At 42.7% G+C, this 16,909-nt stretch overlaps 1 protein-coding gene across 6 annotated transcripts in view; it reads right to left on the bottom strand.

Moving 5' to 3' along the window:
• ERC2 (ELKS/RAB6-interacting/CAST family member 2) overlaps positions 1–16,909 on the bottom strand; it is an 880,873-nt gene that overhangs the window by 218,341 nt on the left and 645,623 nt on the right. For all 6 annotated transcript variants that reach the window (XR_004971467.1, XR_004971468.1, XR_004971469.1 and 3 more), the window contains one exon: positions 1,112–1,259. Coding sequence is in view for 1 of the 6 variants with exons in the window: in XM_036331877.1 (XP_036187770.1) it covers positions 1,112–1,259 (148 nt within the window). In the remaining 5 variants the exon portion in view is untranslated. The remainder of the gene's footprint in view (positions 1–1,111; positions 1,260–16,909) is intronic.

Raw genomic sequence — 16,909 nt, 5'->3', positions numbered from 1 at the left:
CCTTCCTGAGGAGGAAGGCTTGGCCCAATTGTAAGGAGAAGGGACGTATGCCTTTGGGCTTCCCTTCCACTCACCTTGCACCTTGTGCTCAGCCCAGATCAGCCTAGCAGGCAGCGGGCCAGTCCTGGGGGCTGAAATCAAAGTGGACACACTCCACGTGGTACCATGTGGCATTTAGAGAATTTCAGAGCCACATGGGGCCTGAGGTAAGATGTGGCAGCCACCTTGTGAGACCACGGAGCATTGAGCCATATTTTCTAGATTTCATAATGAAGCTAGGATCTGAGTGAACATTTGAACCACTGCTTCCAAAAGCTCCTGAGTTATATAGAGAGGAGAAATAATGCCTGAAGATTTCAGGGATGACTTTGCAATATGCTTCAGGTACAATTATTTCCATTGAAGCCACTTCCAGAAGACCCTCCAGAAAGCAAATCACTTTTTTTTTTTGCACAAATTAGGACTTTGTCCCTCCTTCCTTTTCCCTCAGAAGAAGTACAGTGGCCGAGTGAGGAGGAAAATCAGGATAATGAGGTAAACAGGTGATAAAAAAAATATTAGACTAAATAATGGTCCGGGAGGGCTCCAAGCATAGCCTGGCGGTGCCAGGGGCTGGGGGATGTCCCTCGGCCGAAAGGTCCAGGAGGAAACAGTTAAAGAGCCAAAGCTGGAAGTCTGGTGAGAAAGAATTCTAAAGAACTGGATGAGGGAAGTTATTTATAGGCCCAGAGAGTGAGCAAGACAGAAGATAACGGGTCCAACAGGAGAGAATGTGCCCAGAATTTAATTAGTAGTTCCTAGGATTTAGTCAGAAGTCACACAAAGTCCACTGGAAGGAAGAGAGCTGAGAGCTATTTCTGGGGAGATGATGCTAACACAAAAGAACAGAAAACAGCGCTGGTTGCAAACCACACAAGCCCAGGCACATGCAGCCCACACAGAAAAGCAGTAAGATGGTGCTCCAGTGACAACTCAGGTCATTTCGCTCCTACCTGCTTTCAGCTGCTGAGCCTGCAGGATGGACATGGGAAAATGAAGAGCTGCTAAACCCTCAGAAAGCACCCAACGGCCCAAACCCAGCAAAACACACCTGACGGGCAGGAGGCCCCACCTGCTGCTTTAGCTGGTGCACCAGCCGGTCTTTCTCCCGCTTGAGGGCCATCACTTCTTCCTGCGTCTTCTTCTTTTTGGAGGCAGACAGTTCCAGCAGGGCGATGTTCGCATCTTTCTCACTGATTGCCGCAAGCAGAGCTTCCTGTCTGGTAAAATAAAGATTATGGTGATGATTTGTACAAAGTGGGAAAAAACACCATTTGGCATTTATAACTGACATGAGCCACGGAGTACTGTCTCAATGCGAAGGAATTATGAATAATGCTTAAGACAAACTACCTCCTTGACTCTCAGAATAGACAAAGTTGTGTGGGTCAGAATCCCTGAGACCCACACACTGTGTCCTCTAAGAGAAGTGGCTTTCAATGGTTTCGCAGATATAGCTGCATATAAGAAATGGAGGGAGTCCATATGAACATTTGCTTTTAAAACACCTTCATCCATCTACCTATCTATCCATCAAGTTATTCATCCATATGCCTGTCCATCCTTCCTTCCATCCATATCTCCATTTACCTGTCCATTCATCCATCCATCCATCCATCCATCCATCCATCCATCCATCCATCCATTAACCAGGTAACGTTCTAAGACAGCCAGACAAAATTGGGCAGCAACTTCAATGTCAAGTGTAACTGTTTTTCCCTGTAAGCTTTCCTTTTGAAGCCAGGCAGAGATACTTACTAGGGTTCCCTTCCCATTTTCAATGCAATTAGTGAGGCTTGCTTGCCATTCCATCCAAAATCATTTCTTGCCCAGTATTCCGTATCTCAGTAATCACAGCACCATCCACCAAGTAGCCCAAAGCCCCAAACCTAAAGTTGTCCTTGATTCCTTTCCTTCCTTCTCTATCCAGAGCCAACTTCAGTAGGTTTCACTCCAAAATACATTCCTTATCTAAACTAATCTGTTGCTAGGAAATGTTTCCCAACTACCAGCATCTATTCACATTGCTCATTCACTAGTCTCCCTGGTACAGACAGAGGCCAAGTAACCTTTAAAAACATTCGAAGTCCGGATTCCACCACCCTGTTGAGTGAAAAATCCATTGCATCACTCATTAGACTTCAGATCCAGAGCCTTTACTGATGCCTGCAACTCGTTACACCAACTGGCCCTAACCACCTCTGTGAGGTCATCTTTTTCCATTTCTCCCTCCTCAATCATTAGGCTCCAGCACATTTTGTTCCTGAACTCTTTTCTAGTCCTTGAAAATGTTACACTTGTTCTCACCTCATAAGCTTTGTCTTGCCATTGCCTCTGGCTGGAATGGCCTCACCTTGCAGCTCCCTATCCTTCAGGTCTCAGCTCTAATGTATCCACTTCAGACAAGCCATCTCCAGCTGCTCTCCTTGGCAGTGCCTCTCTACCTGGCACCTTGTACCCAAGCCGCTGGCCGGCTACATTACCCCGGCATTTTTTGTTTAATTTCATACAACTCTTCACTATTAGAAAGGATCTTAGATATTGATGATTTTTCTCTACTTGACACTCCATGAAAGTGGAAGCTCCTTGGTCTTGGGCACTACTAGTTCTCCAGCTTCTGGCAAAGCACTGAGCACATAGCAGGTGTCTAAAATGTTTGTTCAAGCAATAGAGAAGTTCACTTTATACTTCTCACAAACGTTGACGACACCATGTACAACTCTTCTCACATAAAAATAACGACAATGAGTTGACTCCTGACTACTCTCTGGTCACTGCTTACTCAGAAAAGTGTTAAAGTTGACTCCTCAAATTTTTTTTTTAATATATTTTATTGATTTTTTTTACAGAGAGGAAGGGAGAGAGATAGAGAGTTAGAAACATCAATGAGAGAGAAACATCAATCAGCTGCCTCCTGCACACCCCCAACTGGGGATGTGCCCGCAACCAAGGCACATGCCCTTGACCGGAATCGAACCTGGGACCCTTGAGTCCGCAGGCCGACACTCTATCCACTGAGCCAAACCGGCCAGGGCGACTCCTCAAATTTTAACAGTCCAATTTTATTGCAACATCTATTGCAGATTTTAATCTGGAATTTCCTGGGACCATTATTAACTAGGAAATGGCTCGCCTGGTGTATTTTATTTAGTCTTGTCCCAGCCATTGTGTCACTTCAACCATTGTTTAGATAATTGAGAAGACCCCACAGTCCCAGGAAAGCCTCAATATTGGGTACTTTTTTTGCACACAAGTCCCAGGACTAAAACCTGTTTTGCCTTTTTTTAATCCCCACCACTAGACCAGACCCTCCCCAGATGATTGGACAATGTAGTCATTATTTAGATCTCAGGTCCTCTGTTCACTGCAGGGATTTGTATGGACTTTTCTGGGCCCTGCTAATGCCAGGCAGTAGAAGCTGCCGACTGAGGCTCAGTCAGACGTGTGAGCAGCAGAAATGTCAGGAGATATCTCCACTTTCCAGAAGAAAACCAGTGCAGGATGGACTATGAAAAGCAGCATTAATATCTAGCTTTATAGAGCTCGTCTCTTTCTGGGTAACATCCTAAGACAACAGACATGCTTGTTGTTGATGGCCAATGCATATTTACACATAAGGCCAAGCTGAAGAGTCTGCATGGACTTCAAATCTCTACACCAACTCAGCTACAACACGCCCAAGGTGACTGCAATATTTTACCACACTCTGCCCCAAATTAAAATGTCCAAGTGAAAATTTTCAATGGAAAAAACCTTAAGAATCATTAAGAAAATTGGGAGTTGACAGCAAATTATGCTATATCCTTATGACTCACTCTTTACAGCTACATGCAGCCATGTAAAATGCTGATAATAATAATATGTGAAAACATGTTTGTTGAAAGACAATTCTCCATGAGTCTCATATTTTTGCACACTCTTTATGAGCATAGGCACTATCTTCTTTTCTCACATTTTTTTCAAGGATGTTCGTATAATAAATAGCCTTGGAAGATCGAGGCAGTGTCTCTTTTAGGATCAAAGAATAGCTATGCTTACAGCCCTGTATAGTAGTGTCTCTTTCCAGAGCAAAGGGCAAGCATGTTACTGCCCATTATAAAAGATTTGGGCACCCTAAGTTCAGGGTTGCCCTCCTTTAATGAACCCACTGCAGGTGTAGCTATTCATCTGTCCCATCTGCCTTGCCTTCGTGGACCTTGGGGAAAGGAGAATTGACATAAATGTGCTGATGTTGCTGTCTGCACCTTGAGCAATGAAGTCCTTTGTCTCTGACCTAAAAGTCTCTGGTTGGCTGCCTGCATCCATGACACTGAACCAGGCTGACTTGTTAAGCATACCATAGGGAAAATCTCAGATCCTTCACAGTTCTTGACATGCAAATGTCTATAGAATAAGATCCCAAAACATAAAATTCTATTCCTAGGAAAAACAAAAACAGGAAGAAAACGCTAATAGTCATTATCTCATAGTGGTAAAATGAATAGGCTACTTTTAAATTTTTTTCTGCATGTACTTTTTTGCATTATTCTTCTCTTCCACAAAGTATCCTAAGAGTGAAGCCTAAAAAATTGTAAATGAAGCTTTTCAGTCACCAAATAAACTACAGGAACATGCTTCAAATACGTGGCAGACGTGAAATTTGCTCATTTTTAAATCAAAGTATTTATGCTCTCTCTGCCCTCTGGCTCTGTATGCACAGGTGAGTGCCTGCACACATACTCTCATACACATCTAGAACAGTCTACATCATTCTCACTAGGGCAGCTGCAATAATCTCCTAGGTAGGCTCCCTATGTCCACTTTTATATTCCTAGTCCTATGGCCCCTTTTAACCCATCTTTCTCTTTCAGGTCAAAATTCAGAATTATATAATTTTAATAACAGTTAAAAGTCATCATTAACCTAAAGAATGCACCTTCTAAACTCCTTTTCCCCTAGAATTCTCTAATTTAATATTTTCAGAATTTAACATATATTTCCCCTGTTATAATACTATCAAAAGTTCCAATACATTAATTTCTAATATCATTTTTCTTGTAAATCATATAAAAGCATATAAATTCCTAACTCTTTACAGATGTTATCACTAAATACAGTCCCAAATCTAGTTAGATTTAAATCATTTTTATAAAAGTACATTTAAAAACACTCATCAATATTAGTATAAATATAAAATAATCAATTTTGTTCTTCATAATCTTTTCCTCAGTGTCCTTTTTGTTTTGTTTTATTTTGTCTGTTTTGGCTAACAAATCTATTTATAAGTAACAAATCTATTTATAATGATAGAACTCTGTATAAAATTAGTGTAAGAAGAGTTATATCTCATTTAAATATTGACCGTTATTAATGAAAATTTACCCTAAAATACCTTGATTGAATTCTGCATTCAATAATTTTAGTCTAATTAAATCAAAGAGTAATTGCCAGAAGGTAGTAAAAGTCTATAAAACTAGACAAAGATGATCATTTCACACTTAGAAAGAATTTATGACGCTTTTAAGGCTATGCCTGACCTTAATAGGTAATGACCTATTTCTACAGGAATGCCAGGTAGAGCAAACTCTTAATTCTAGAGTTGGCAGAGTCAATACATTAATTTTTTTAAGCGATAAGCTTTATACAATGAACTTTAAATAATTCTTTATCAAGATGATACATTTTAACTAATAATTTAGACCACTGAGAGCTAATTCTGCAGTTAGGACTTTCATTACCTCTGCTTTAAAAGTCAGGGTGTTTTGGGTTTTTTTGTTTGTTTGTTTTGTTTTTTTAGGTGAGGATTTCTGAACATAAGATTCTACATCAGATTCTACACCTTTACAATTCCCATAAGCCACTTTGCTGACACATACTTAGAACACCTAATGATGAAGACTTTACTGAAAAAAACACAGAGGTCCATTTTGAGAAAATGGCAAACACTGGAAAAAATTAAGAAACTTAAATCGAATGTTCCTGCTTTTTCTTTTTCCAACAGGGAATTCTGATCCAGCCTTTCCTATATTGGGAAAATAAAAGAGGTGCAGCACCAAAAGAATACCAGGGACAGGACACTCGGATATAAATTGGAAACACAAAGACAAATCCTCATTCTTTTTCCCCAGCAGGTGAATCACCTTCCAGATCCAATCACCTTCTCCATATGTGCACATCACTTCGGAAATTGTGACTGTCCCATCCACCTGAAGAAAGTGTCCATGAGCCTAAAATCGCTTTCAGCACTTAACCTGGCCTCTTTGCTTATTCACAGACAATGCAGAGAGAACATACATACTCATCTTTAGAGTTAGCGGGGGTTAGTATACGCCAAAGGCTTGCAACCTTATCTTTAGAAACTGCAATGTTCCAGTGTACATCTACTAAGGTGATCTGTCCAGCCCCAAAATGCAGCTTAAAATATAAAAAAGGGAGCCCAAATATGCTAGGAAGGAAGATAAGATAATGCAAAGAGAAATAAATCTGTAACAGCCTGCTGAATGCCAAGCTAAGAAAGCGGACCATGGACAGCATTTTATCAAAGTGCAGCCTAAACAAATGTCAAGGGGAATAATTTCTTTAACAAATATGGGCAACAATGGAGTGAAATGGGGCAATTCTGTGCCCTTGCGTGCATTTAGTCAGGGCTAACAATGGATGAAAATATGTGCACGGACACATTTAATAACCCTAAACTGTCATTCAGTTTGTAGGAGGTAGTCAAGATATAGCTAATAAAACACCAAAAAAATGGTTTTAGCCACCCTGGGGAAAAAAACCCTTTATGGAATAAAACAAAAGAGGGTTGAAAGGTGGCTCCCACTAAGATAAATGCCTTCTTTTGAGTGTTGGCTGTGGCTAACCTTCTCAAGGAGAACTCCAGAATCCGGATGGTAACACATCGCTACTTCACTTATCACAGTCAATTTAAAAGGGAGCTTTATAAACATTTCTATTTCACTCCCTGTTGCTGTCTTTCTATTAATGATGACTTGGGTTGGGGGGGGGGGCATCTAAAATTAATTTTCCAAGTTGTAAATGAGGCAGGCTAATTAGGAAGTTATAAATTGGTTGGGGGGAGAGGCATTAGCACGTTTTGTTTTTTCTGGTGGGATTTTGTTTTCGTTAGCTGACCCATCTTTAGGAACACATGCAATTACAAAAGCAGATGCTTAAAAAAATGCACTCCATTAAGAAATGTTTGGATAATGACATACGAGGGAGAACCTACATTATGTATGGTGCTCAGCCCACAGTCATGTTCTAATCATACTGTGGGAGAAAAAAAATTCCGCTCAATCAACTTTGCCAGTTAATTACTGTTTTCTTTCCCTTGTGACCCTGAATCTTCAACCATAAGTTCAGTAGGAGGTGACTTAAGACAGCCGGTGACGAAAGATCCTGTTCAAAACAGCCTCTGTCTCACCCCTGGGGTGAGGGTAGGTGAAGGTTCGCTGCGATCAACCCTGGAGAAAGATGCTCATTTGCCTACATTTTCAAAGCTGTATTTTCAAATGGCATCTTGAGAACGAAAAGGCTTTTGATATCAATTCATATCAACACTCCCCACCAGTAAAACGATGCATTGTGCGTGCGGAGGGGGCCATGCAGAAAACGAAGTCACTCACCTAAGGTGGGGCCCGCAGGGGGAGATGCAGTGGGACAATCAAGGACAAAGAACAGAGCAGACTTGTACAGGCCAGGCTTTGGCAGCCCAGACTTCTTAATGCGGTTTGCTCTCCGTCGCCCACCTAAAACTGACCTCAAGAAATAGTTTACTCCAATTACGCAGAATTTTGTCTTTGAAACCTAATAGCACATGACTGGAATTTCCTCACATGGGGGCCACAGAGTCTTCTGGAAGCTCTTTGCTCCATGCACTAGCCCCAGCATGACTCGGGGAGGCAGCTAGCCTACCCTAAGGTTCCTCTAAGTGCAACTGGACCCAGAAGCTCGAAAAGGCCAGGGCACTTCAGGGCACGAAGATGCAAATGCTAGCACCACTTGGCATTCTGCTACAAAGGGGTGTAGGTGAGAATGAGGCCCACAGGGAAAGGACCCAGGCCGGAGGAGGGCAAGTGCCAGGAAGAGCTACTGCCCTATCCTGAAGTGCTCTCTCCATTCCCATCCCTTCGGTGAATTGATGGAAAGGCAATAAGAGGTGAAAGGACCACTGCCCAGGTCCTGGCAGAGGACATGTGCGAGGTAGTACTGTTACTGTGTGCCTGATCACCAAAAAACTTAATTTTAAAAATAGAGGAAGATAAAATACTTCTTTTGATTATGTTAACCTATTATGATTTCTACACAAATAAAATATCATCCAAGTCCTAGCCGGTTTTGCTTAGTGGTCAGAGCATCGGCCTGCAGACTGAAGGGTCCTGGGTTCGAATCTGACCAAGTGTACATGTCCAGTTTGTGGGTTCGATCCCCAGTAGGGGGCGTGCAGGAGGCAGCCGATCGATGATTCTCTCTCATCATTGATGTTTCTATCTCTCTCTCCCTCTCCCTTCCTCTCTGAAATCAATAAAGAAATATATTTAAAAATATATATTTATAATAATAAAAGCATAATATGCTAATTAGACCGGGTGTCCTTCTAGATGACCTTCCAGATGAAGCCAGGGCTGCGAGGGAAGCCCAGGTCCTGGGTGCCAGAGGGAAGCCAGCGCCAGCAGCTGGGGGAAGAAAGGCCTACTCTTGCACGAATTTCATGCATCAGGCCTTTAGTATTATATATAATTCAAATCCTTCCTTAATAGGAAAAGGTCCTGGTTTAGTGTCTCAGCATTAAAGTTGAATATACCTGGGCTTGAATCTCCACAATACCTTTTGTTTCTATGACCCTGAGCAAGTTACTTAATGTCTCTGCAACACAAATTTGCTCTGAAATGGACTAAGAAGGATAACAGGAACTCTCTCTTATGAGATTTAAATGTGATAATGCATGCAAAGATTTTTTTCAGTTGCCTGACATAACTATGCAAAGGTTAGCAATTATTATTTTATCCTATGGGCATCAGCAAATGTAAAGATTCAAAAGTTTTGTATTATTTTCTACTGGACTCCCTTCTGTAAATGTAAATGTACTAGTGGATCTCTTAATTTAAAGACAGACTCTCAGAGAAGCCTCTGAAATTGGTTGCTGTTAAGCTGCACATTTACTTTCAAGAGCTGATGTCTGTTCTGCAAACAAACTTAAAGAAGCAAACAGAGTTTGTGTGTGAAGAAGAATCTGTCCGTCATAAAAGCATCCCCTACCAGCTAGGCCCAACTTGGTCAATACCTGTTCAATATCATTCCATCCAAACTGCTAGGAAAGCCCACTCACAGAAGTGGGCAAGACATGATTTCCTGCAGTATGGGAAATGGAAACATGTTCTAACAGGTGACCTTTTAAAAGTCAAGGTCAAGTGCAAAATCTAACCAAAGTCAAACAACTTCAAAAAAAAAAAATTCTTCCATTATAAAAAACGTTTTAAAAAATTGGTGAATTTGGAAGGCAGGGAGGGCAAGTGACATGAAGGGGCTCCGTGACCCACCAGCAAACCTGGCTGTGGTGTGTGATGTGGTGATGCGCATTCATTCGTGGTAATTCCAGCTCAATGATAAGAAGGCTTCCCTGTTGACCAGTGAACTCTGCCAAGGTAGCTGTCTATGTAAAATACACCCAGTCAGACTGCCTGGGAGGGTTATTGATGATTGATAATAAGAAACCAAATACATCTGGGCTTCACTGTGAGCCGGAGCTTTGCCCAGCATTCCCCTCACTAAACCTACTGGCCATGGATAATCAGTTAGTATCAGGAGACGTGCCGCATCACATTACATTTTTCATTGGAAATGAACAACTGTCAGAAAGTAGGTCACTGACTTCAAGGTTTAGCCCCCAAGCCATCTGATCAATTATTTTTTTTCTTCTTATTGGTGAGATGAATGTGCACGTATGCATGTGTGTGTTTAAGTTTCCAAAAGAGTATATTTCAATGTTCTCTCTAGTATATACTGAGGCAACCAAGATTTGCTAGTAAGTCTCTGCACAGAACAGCAAATTGCCCTCCTGTACCTTGAAGTAAAAATTCCCCCTCTTAATTTGAAATTTTTGTGCTAAGTCAAACCTCCCTTTGTTTATGTTTACATGAAATAGAATATTGCCGTCGGCTAAATTATAATGAAAAACACAACAGATTGCCATGTCATTGCTGGGAGAGGGATCCGAGCAGAAGGGGGCACATTCCAGAATTTCGTTAACGCAACATTTGAAGAAAATCAAATTAGGGTTCTGTGAAGCAGATCTCTGCTGAGAGAAATACAAAAAATTGAGTTGGTTGGAAGCAGCTCCTCGGAGAGAGTTCCTGTTTCTGGGGAGAAAAAAGGCCATGTGCTCCTGCTCCGGGGAAGGCAGCAGAGTGGCGTGTCTGCATGCTCCGTGGGGATGGTAGTGGCCAGGCAGAGCAGGCTTCTAGGAGGGGCAGGAAGGCAGGGTACCACTAACCAGATTCCCATCGACCTGATGCTGTTCTTCCTGGCCATGCCTGCCACAGAACGGAACCACAATTCCGGGAAACCAGCAGGAGTCTTCCTTTGGGACACTGATGGCTTTTGGAGCATCCTCGGCCATGCAATTCCTCACATCAGTGTCTTAGGGACTTCGAGAAGTCTAGCCTTTAGGTCTGCCATCTCGTGGCCATTGCAATAAATACCGCCCTTGGCTATTTTTCCCAAAGTAGTTACACCTCCATAATCTATATTCTAAAAAATTACCACGAAGGGTGCTTATTAAACAAATGAACTTTAGCCACAGGAGGGCTCCACAAGGCAGAGGGAGCTAGGGCATTTCACATTCCAATCGCCTTTCTGCTCACATTTTTCATTCCTGATGAAAACTTTGATTCAAATGATCATTTATCAAATTACTAAATAATCATTTGGTACAGGGTTGGGCCTGCTAAGAAATCGGGTAAGAGGTAATAGGCATATTTTAGGTGCCTATTTTTTTTAATGGACACACAGCTGTTTCCAAATGAGCAAGTCTCTGCATCTCTGTACTTGCCATAGACTTGCTAAGAGAATATTCAGAATAAAACAGATTATAAATTCAAAGGGGCTTATTGTCTGAAAATTACGAGGGAACATTTTCCTGGAATTACCTTAAAGTCCAAATGACAGAGTTCAGAAATACATACATCAACCTTCTGAGGACACGAAGTAAGACCATATTTGTCACAGATCCATGTTAGAAAGAAATTGCTAAAATGCCCCCAGGAAAACACACTGAGCCTGTCTAATGCGCACTCATCACCGCTTGTTGAACGTCAACTGCACGTGGCCATCTTCTCAGCAAGGCTTCCCAAATGTACCATAACCCCCACACCAACAGGAGGTGCAAGAGCAGATTTAATGGCCCTAAATTAATTTTAGGTCCCTAGTTACAGAAGTATAGAACTATACACTTCTATACACTTGATGTACTGCATTGCTAAGCAACTGATTAAAAAATCATATATATATATATGAAAATCAGCTAGTGAATCCAGAAATAACAAGTTATATCTGTTAGTTACCTGAAATTTCTGGATTCATGAGACAATACATGGGACACTACCAGCGTGTTCCTTCTCAGAGGGTGAGGGAACGTGAAACCAGACGGCTGATGCAGAATGAAAGAGTCTGGTAAACTACCTGAACGCACTCCACATCTGGAAAGAATCGTGGGGGAACCAGCCCGAGACACAATGGTATAGAAAGCAGTCTCAGATTTACAGTATGGGTGGCCTTGTGGCTCATGGAAGCGAAATTTCCACTCTGGGAGGAGCAATCGCCAGAACATTTCTGGAGTGAAATTAGGAAGTCCAACCTGAACCAACTGAACTGAGCGTGTTCCTTTGGGTGGCTGTTTACTGGCCTTACAAGCAAATCAACCAGATGTGCAGAGCCCAGATTTTCAGTGCCTTTAACACACATTAACTAAGCTCCCACTGTATGTCAGGTCCCAGGGACAAAAGCACAAACCAGACAGGCACCACCCGTGCTTCTTTGGAGCTTGTAACACAGTGGACTCCAGAGACTCTCCAAGGTCATGAGTTGACTGATCCTACAATGATGTCATCCCCTTCTCCCCGATCTGCCCAAACACACACACAAAATAAAAATAAAAAAGAGAAAGAAAGAAATACCCTTCTATTTCCATCAGGAACACATATCAGATCGCCAGCAGTAGCATGTGAAGAGGATACTCATGAATCCCCTTTACCAATCCAAAGTCTTGGTCTAAGAATCCACACAGCATTTCCTCTGATATGTACCAGATCCTGGGATAACCGATTCAAAAGCTCCCTCCCATCCCATCCCCTTCCTCTGAATGTCTAGTGCAAGCCAGCTGCAATCCAGAAGCTCAAACACCAAAAAATACATAGAGACACGAGACCTCGTTCATAGCTATTAGAGGCTGAATGATAAGTGCACTTTTTGTGTGGATCCGAAGCAATCGAATATCAGTGATTTCATACAGTTCAACCTTCTATAATAAATAATAGCAACTTTACTGGTTTCTTTGTTTGTTTATAATATATGCCCACGGATAATTTTAATTATTTATCAATTCTACGGGCAAAGATTTAAAAGGTTGAGGTAATTTCCTCTCCACAATATCAACTATTATCCCCCAGGCACCCAGTACTAATCACTTGAGACAATGAACCCAGGAGAGAGCCTGCTACACAGATCACAGGGGAAGGAGGGGGTCCTAGCAGCCAGAACGGTAACAGAGGCTCCCAGGCCTGGAAAACCACTTAGTGCGATGCTTCCTGGTGACCAGACTTCAACCTGACACTGATTACCACTCCCCAAGATACTGACCTGTTGACTGATTGCTTTGAGATCAGATCATCGATCTCCGAGGACAGCCTTGAGGCTGCCCAGCCCCACTGAGCAGCAATGGAGCCCCTTTCTTTAGATTTGAACTTCAAGTCACAGGACCTAAGGCAGAAGTCAAAGCAGAATGGGGCTGCAGAACTCCTAAAGGGGTTTTTCTGAAGTCTCATTGATGAGAGGCTCAATAAAAAAGCGTTCTTGAGGACAGCAACACACTCACGGTGGCAGCCTAAAAGAGCAGTCGAATGTCAACCAACGTCTTAATATCCCCCCCGTGTCTGAAGAGACTTTACTCTGGACAAAATACTGTGCTAGGTGCTATGAGAGATGACAAACTTTTCTGGTAATGAAAGCAAATGCAAAGGAAAAGTTTAATCACAAAACAAAAGATAAACAATTGTTGATTAATGACTCCATTGTTAGAATGGAGGATAAACAATTATTAATAGTTATCACTTTGTTTGTTATAGGCATATGTGAGGCCTGAGTAGAGCACATTGTTTCATTTAGTCCTCTCAAATTATCCCCCCCCAGGAGACAGCTGTTATTACTCCTATTGCGGAGTTGAGTGAACTGAAGCTGTGAGATTTAAGTAGATTGAACAGTCACATTGCTTTTAAACGGTGTGACAGGAATTTGGATCCAAATCTGTGTGAACTGGTCAGTTCACAAACATGCTTGGTTGGAGGAAGGAAGCGACATCAGTTTGGTCTGGGATGACAGGGCCGGGTTTCATAAAGGGCAGAAGAGACGGCTGGGTGTGAGGGAGGGCTGGACTGGCAGGGTTCTGGAAGGACAAGAGAGACTTCCCAGTGAGGATAAGTGTCTGAGGAAAAGCTAAGAAGATTCAGTCATTTAAAATTATTTCTGTCTTCCTTATTTACATCTCCATTTCCAGTTGCATAACTTACATGGATTAGTTAAGAGACAGTGTGGCCAAATTAAGTAATTCTTAAGTGCCAACCCAAGGACTGGTACTAGCTTGTGCTGAGGTCTTCCTACACGCATACACACATACTTGCACACATATATACTCATTTACACATTCATTCACATACATGAAAACATCTATAATAAAAAAAGCGTAATATGCTAATTAGACCTGACGTCCTTCTGGATGACCTTCCGGACAAAGCCGGGGCTGCAAGGGAAGCCCAGGTCCTGGGTGCCAGAGGGAAGCTGGTGCCAGCAGCTGGGGGAAGGAAGGCCTACTCTTGCACGAATTTCGTGCATTGGGCCTCTAGTCCGATATAATAAAAGGCTAATATGCAAATTATCCCCTTGACCTGGAGTTTTACCTGGAGTTTAACCAGGGGGTGGGGCTGGCCAGCCAACTGCCTGTGGCCTCTTCCCTGGCCAGCCCTGCCCTGCATTGTCCCCCCACCTTGATCAGGGGTGGGGCCGGCCAGCCAGACCCCACCCATGCATGAATTCATGCAATGGGCCTCTAGTAGATAAATATTGTAGGAATAAGATTGCCAACACCCTTTCTAGGTAACAGCAATTGAATAGCCTTATGTAACTTAATTGCTTAATTAGGTTGTCAAGCTTTATGTTGTTTTCAAAAATATTTTTTCATATTATTGGCCCATTATATCCAAAGTCTAGAAAGCACTCATTTGGTTGCCAAATGTTATTATACTTAGGGTGTGTGTGAGGAACGCCTGGGGCATTCGCTTTGGTCCTTCTTTACTGAGCGTGGGTGGGGACTTACTTGTCTTTTGGAAAGTGCTCGCTGTTTCCCTATTGCTGAGGCTCCCAGGCAGGCCGCCCTATCAGTGTCATGCTGCACCCAGTTCTTCCTGCGAAGTGCCATTCCTTTGGTATCTGTATGAGATAGCCTCTGTCCTTGGGATCTAGGTGGAGAGTCATCTTTAATTTCACAAACAGGCCCTGTTAGGTCCGTCTGGGGCCTTCAGTGCCCAGAGCAGGAAAAGAAAAGCTGAGTTGGTCAACAGGCATCCTTAGGAGAACCACGCCTACAGGTGACCAGAGGGTCCAGTGTGAAATATGGCACTCTCTGCCTCTCCTTTCACGGTCCCTGCTGTTGGGATGTGATGCCATGTTTATGTGGATAGGACCCGTGGATGTGGGAATAATCAGTGTCTGGGAAGACTTGGGAATATGGTAGTTATTCTGTTAACTATCTGCTGTGAATATAGATGAGACTTGCTCCAGGAGGAGCCTAAGATTTGAACTAGGACCTAAGGATGGAAGTCACAGGTAGTTATAAGGCAAATGCCAGTTCAAAAACAGGAAGGACTCGAGTCAAGTCACAGCTGTCACACAATAGAGCGGGCTGCCTCGTTCCCATCTCTGAAGCTCCTGGCGCAGAAAACCGAAGACCATGCTGAGCAATTCCCAGAGAAAGAATTCTAACAAACAATAAGTGGTGAGACTAAACGTGTGTTTTGGTTGGGTTTCTTTGAATTGCAAGTAACAGAAACGGATTCTGGCTAACTTCGCAAAGAGAGGAAGTATTAGTAGGATACTTGGATAGATCAAAGGAAAAAAAGAGCTAACAAGTGAACTTTAGGAAGGTCAGTAAGAAAGTCGCTCCAGGACACTCATAGCAGGAAATCCCAAATCTTTCATGGGAAGACATACCATTTATGTAATAACTCTGCTACAACCTTCAGGCCTAATGTAAAAAGAATGATGTTTGACCTTCCTGGAAAGAAACAGATTGACCCAATCCAGGTTATTCAGTTATGGCCTGGGGTCCCTGTCACTGGGAACCCACCCTAAATAATGAAGTCACATTAAAAAAAAAAAGGGGGCCGGGGGAGGGCGATACCTAGGATTTGAAGGCTATCCTAGCTGGCAATTACGTTAATGATCTATAGCCTGAAGGGTCTGTTTCAGTGGTGTGCTGGAATTGGTTTTTACTGGCTAGTGAAAGTCAATTATATGCATCTCTTTCCAACTCCAGGGCAGTCTGTACCTTGGCCATGGTAGAAGAATTTATACCATAGAAATTGGCAAACACTATGGATCAGACTTTTTCCTTTTCATTGACCTGGTTTATCAGCACACCATTGGCCTATTTCAACACTGGACAGTCTTTCCAAGACTGTTATACACCCCAGAGGACATGCCATAGATCCCACGTTAGGGAATATATAGCTAACACTCACCACCACTTTTTCTATGCCAAACACTATTCTATAGCACTACAGTAACATAACACTATACTATACGCTATACTGTTCTAACTCCTTTATGAATATTAACTCATTCAGTCTGCACAAACATTGAATTAGGCTGGTACTATTATTTCCCCACTTGACAGATAAGGAAATAGAGGCAGAATGGAGTAAATCTGAACACAGGCAGTCTATAATAAGTCCTCAAAATAAAATAGACAATGGGTGGCTGTTGTTCTGAGTTGTGATACCTGTGACACAGAAAAATACAAGCAACTCAACCACTTTGAACCCTCAGCTGGATTCCAATAAGAGGATCACCCCTCCGTCTCAAGGCTGATGTCAGCGAGCACGGCCCGGGATAGCTCTCCTTTCATTACCTGGGATGCTGGGCGATTGTATCCAAACCCAAAAGCTACTACAAATCCAGGGGATGAGAGTGGCTCATAGCACACAGTGCCAGAATTCCCCATGTGAGTGACAGCAGCATTTCAGGACTCAGTGGGAAGTGCACATCCCATCAGTGTTCCTGAATGGGCCATGATGCCACAACCCCAATGAGAAAGGACAGAAAGTCTGAACTTTCCACCCACCTCTCTCACTAATCCTACTAGGAGGCAGACATGGAAAACTGCAAGCAGGGCCTAATAGAAAGGTTGTCACCTGATTATAGATATGTGCCTTGGACAAGTCACGTTACACATCTTAGCTGTGGGGCCTATGAAATGGAAATTATGTTATCCACCCCTAAGGTCACCGAGAGCTTCAAATGAGCTGGCCCCCAGAAAAGCATCTGGTAAACTGTGCAATCTCACGCCAGGGTGAGCATTACCATCAGCAACACCCTTACTCACATGGCAAGTGGGCCCTGA

Source organism: Myotis myotis, unplaced genomic scaffold, assembly GCF_014108235.1.
Source record: "Myotis myotis isolate mMyoMyo1 unplaced genomic scaffold, mMyoMyo1.p scaffold_m19_p_13, whole genome shotgun sequence".
NCBI classification, from domain to species: Eukaryota; Metazoa; Chordata; class Mammalia; order Chiroptera; family Vespertilionidae; genus Myotis; species Myotis myotis.
Note: the sequence above shows the minus strand (reverse complement) of the source record. Positions and strands in the feature narration are given on the sequence as shown.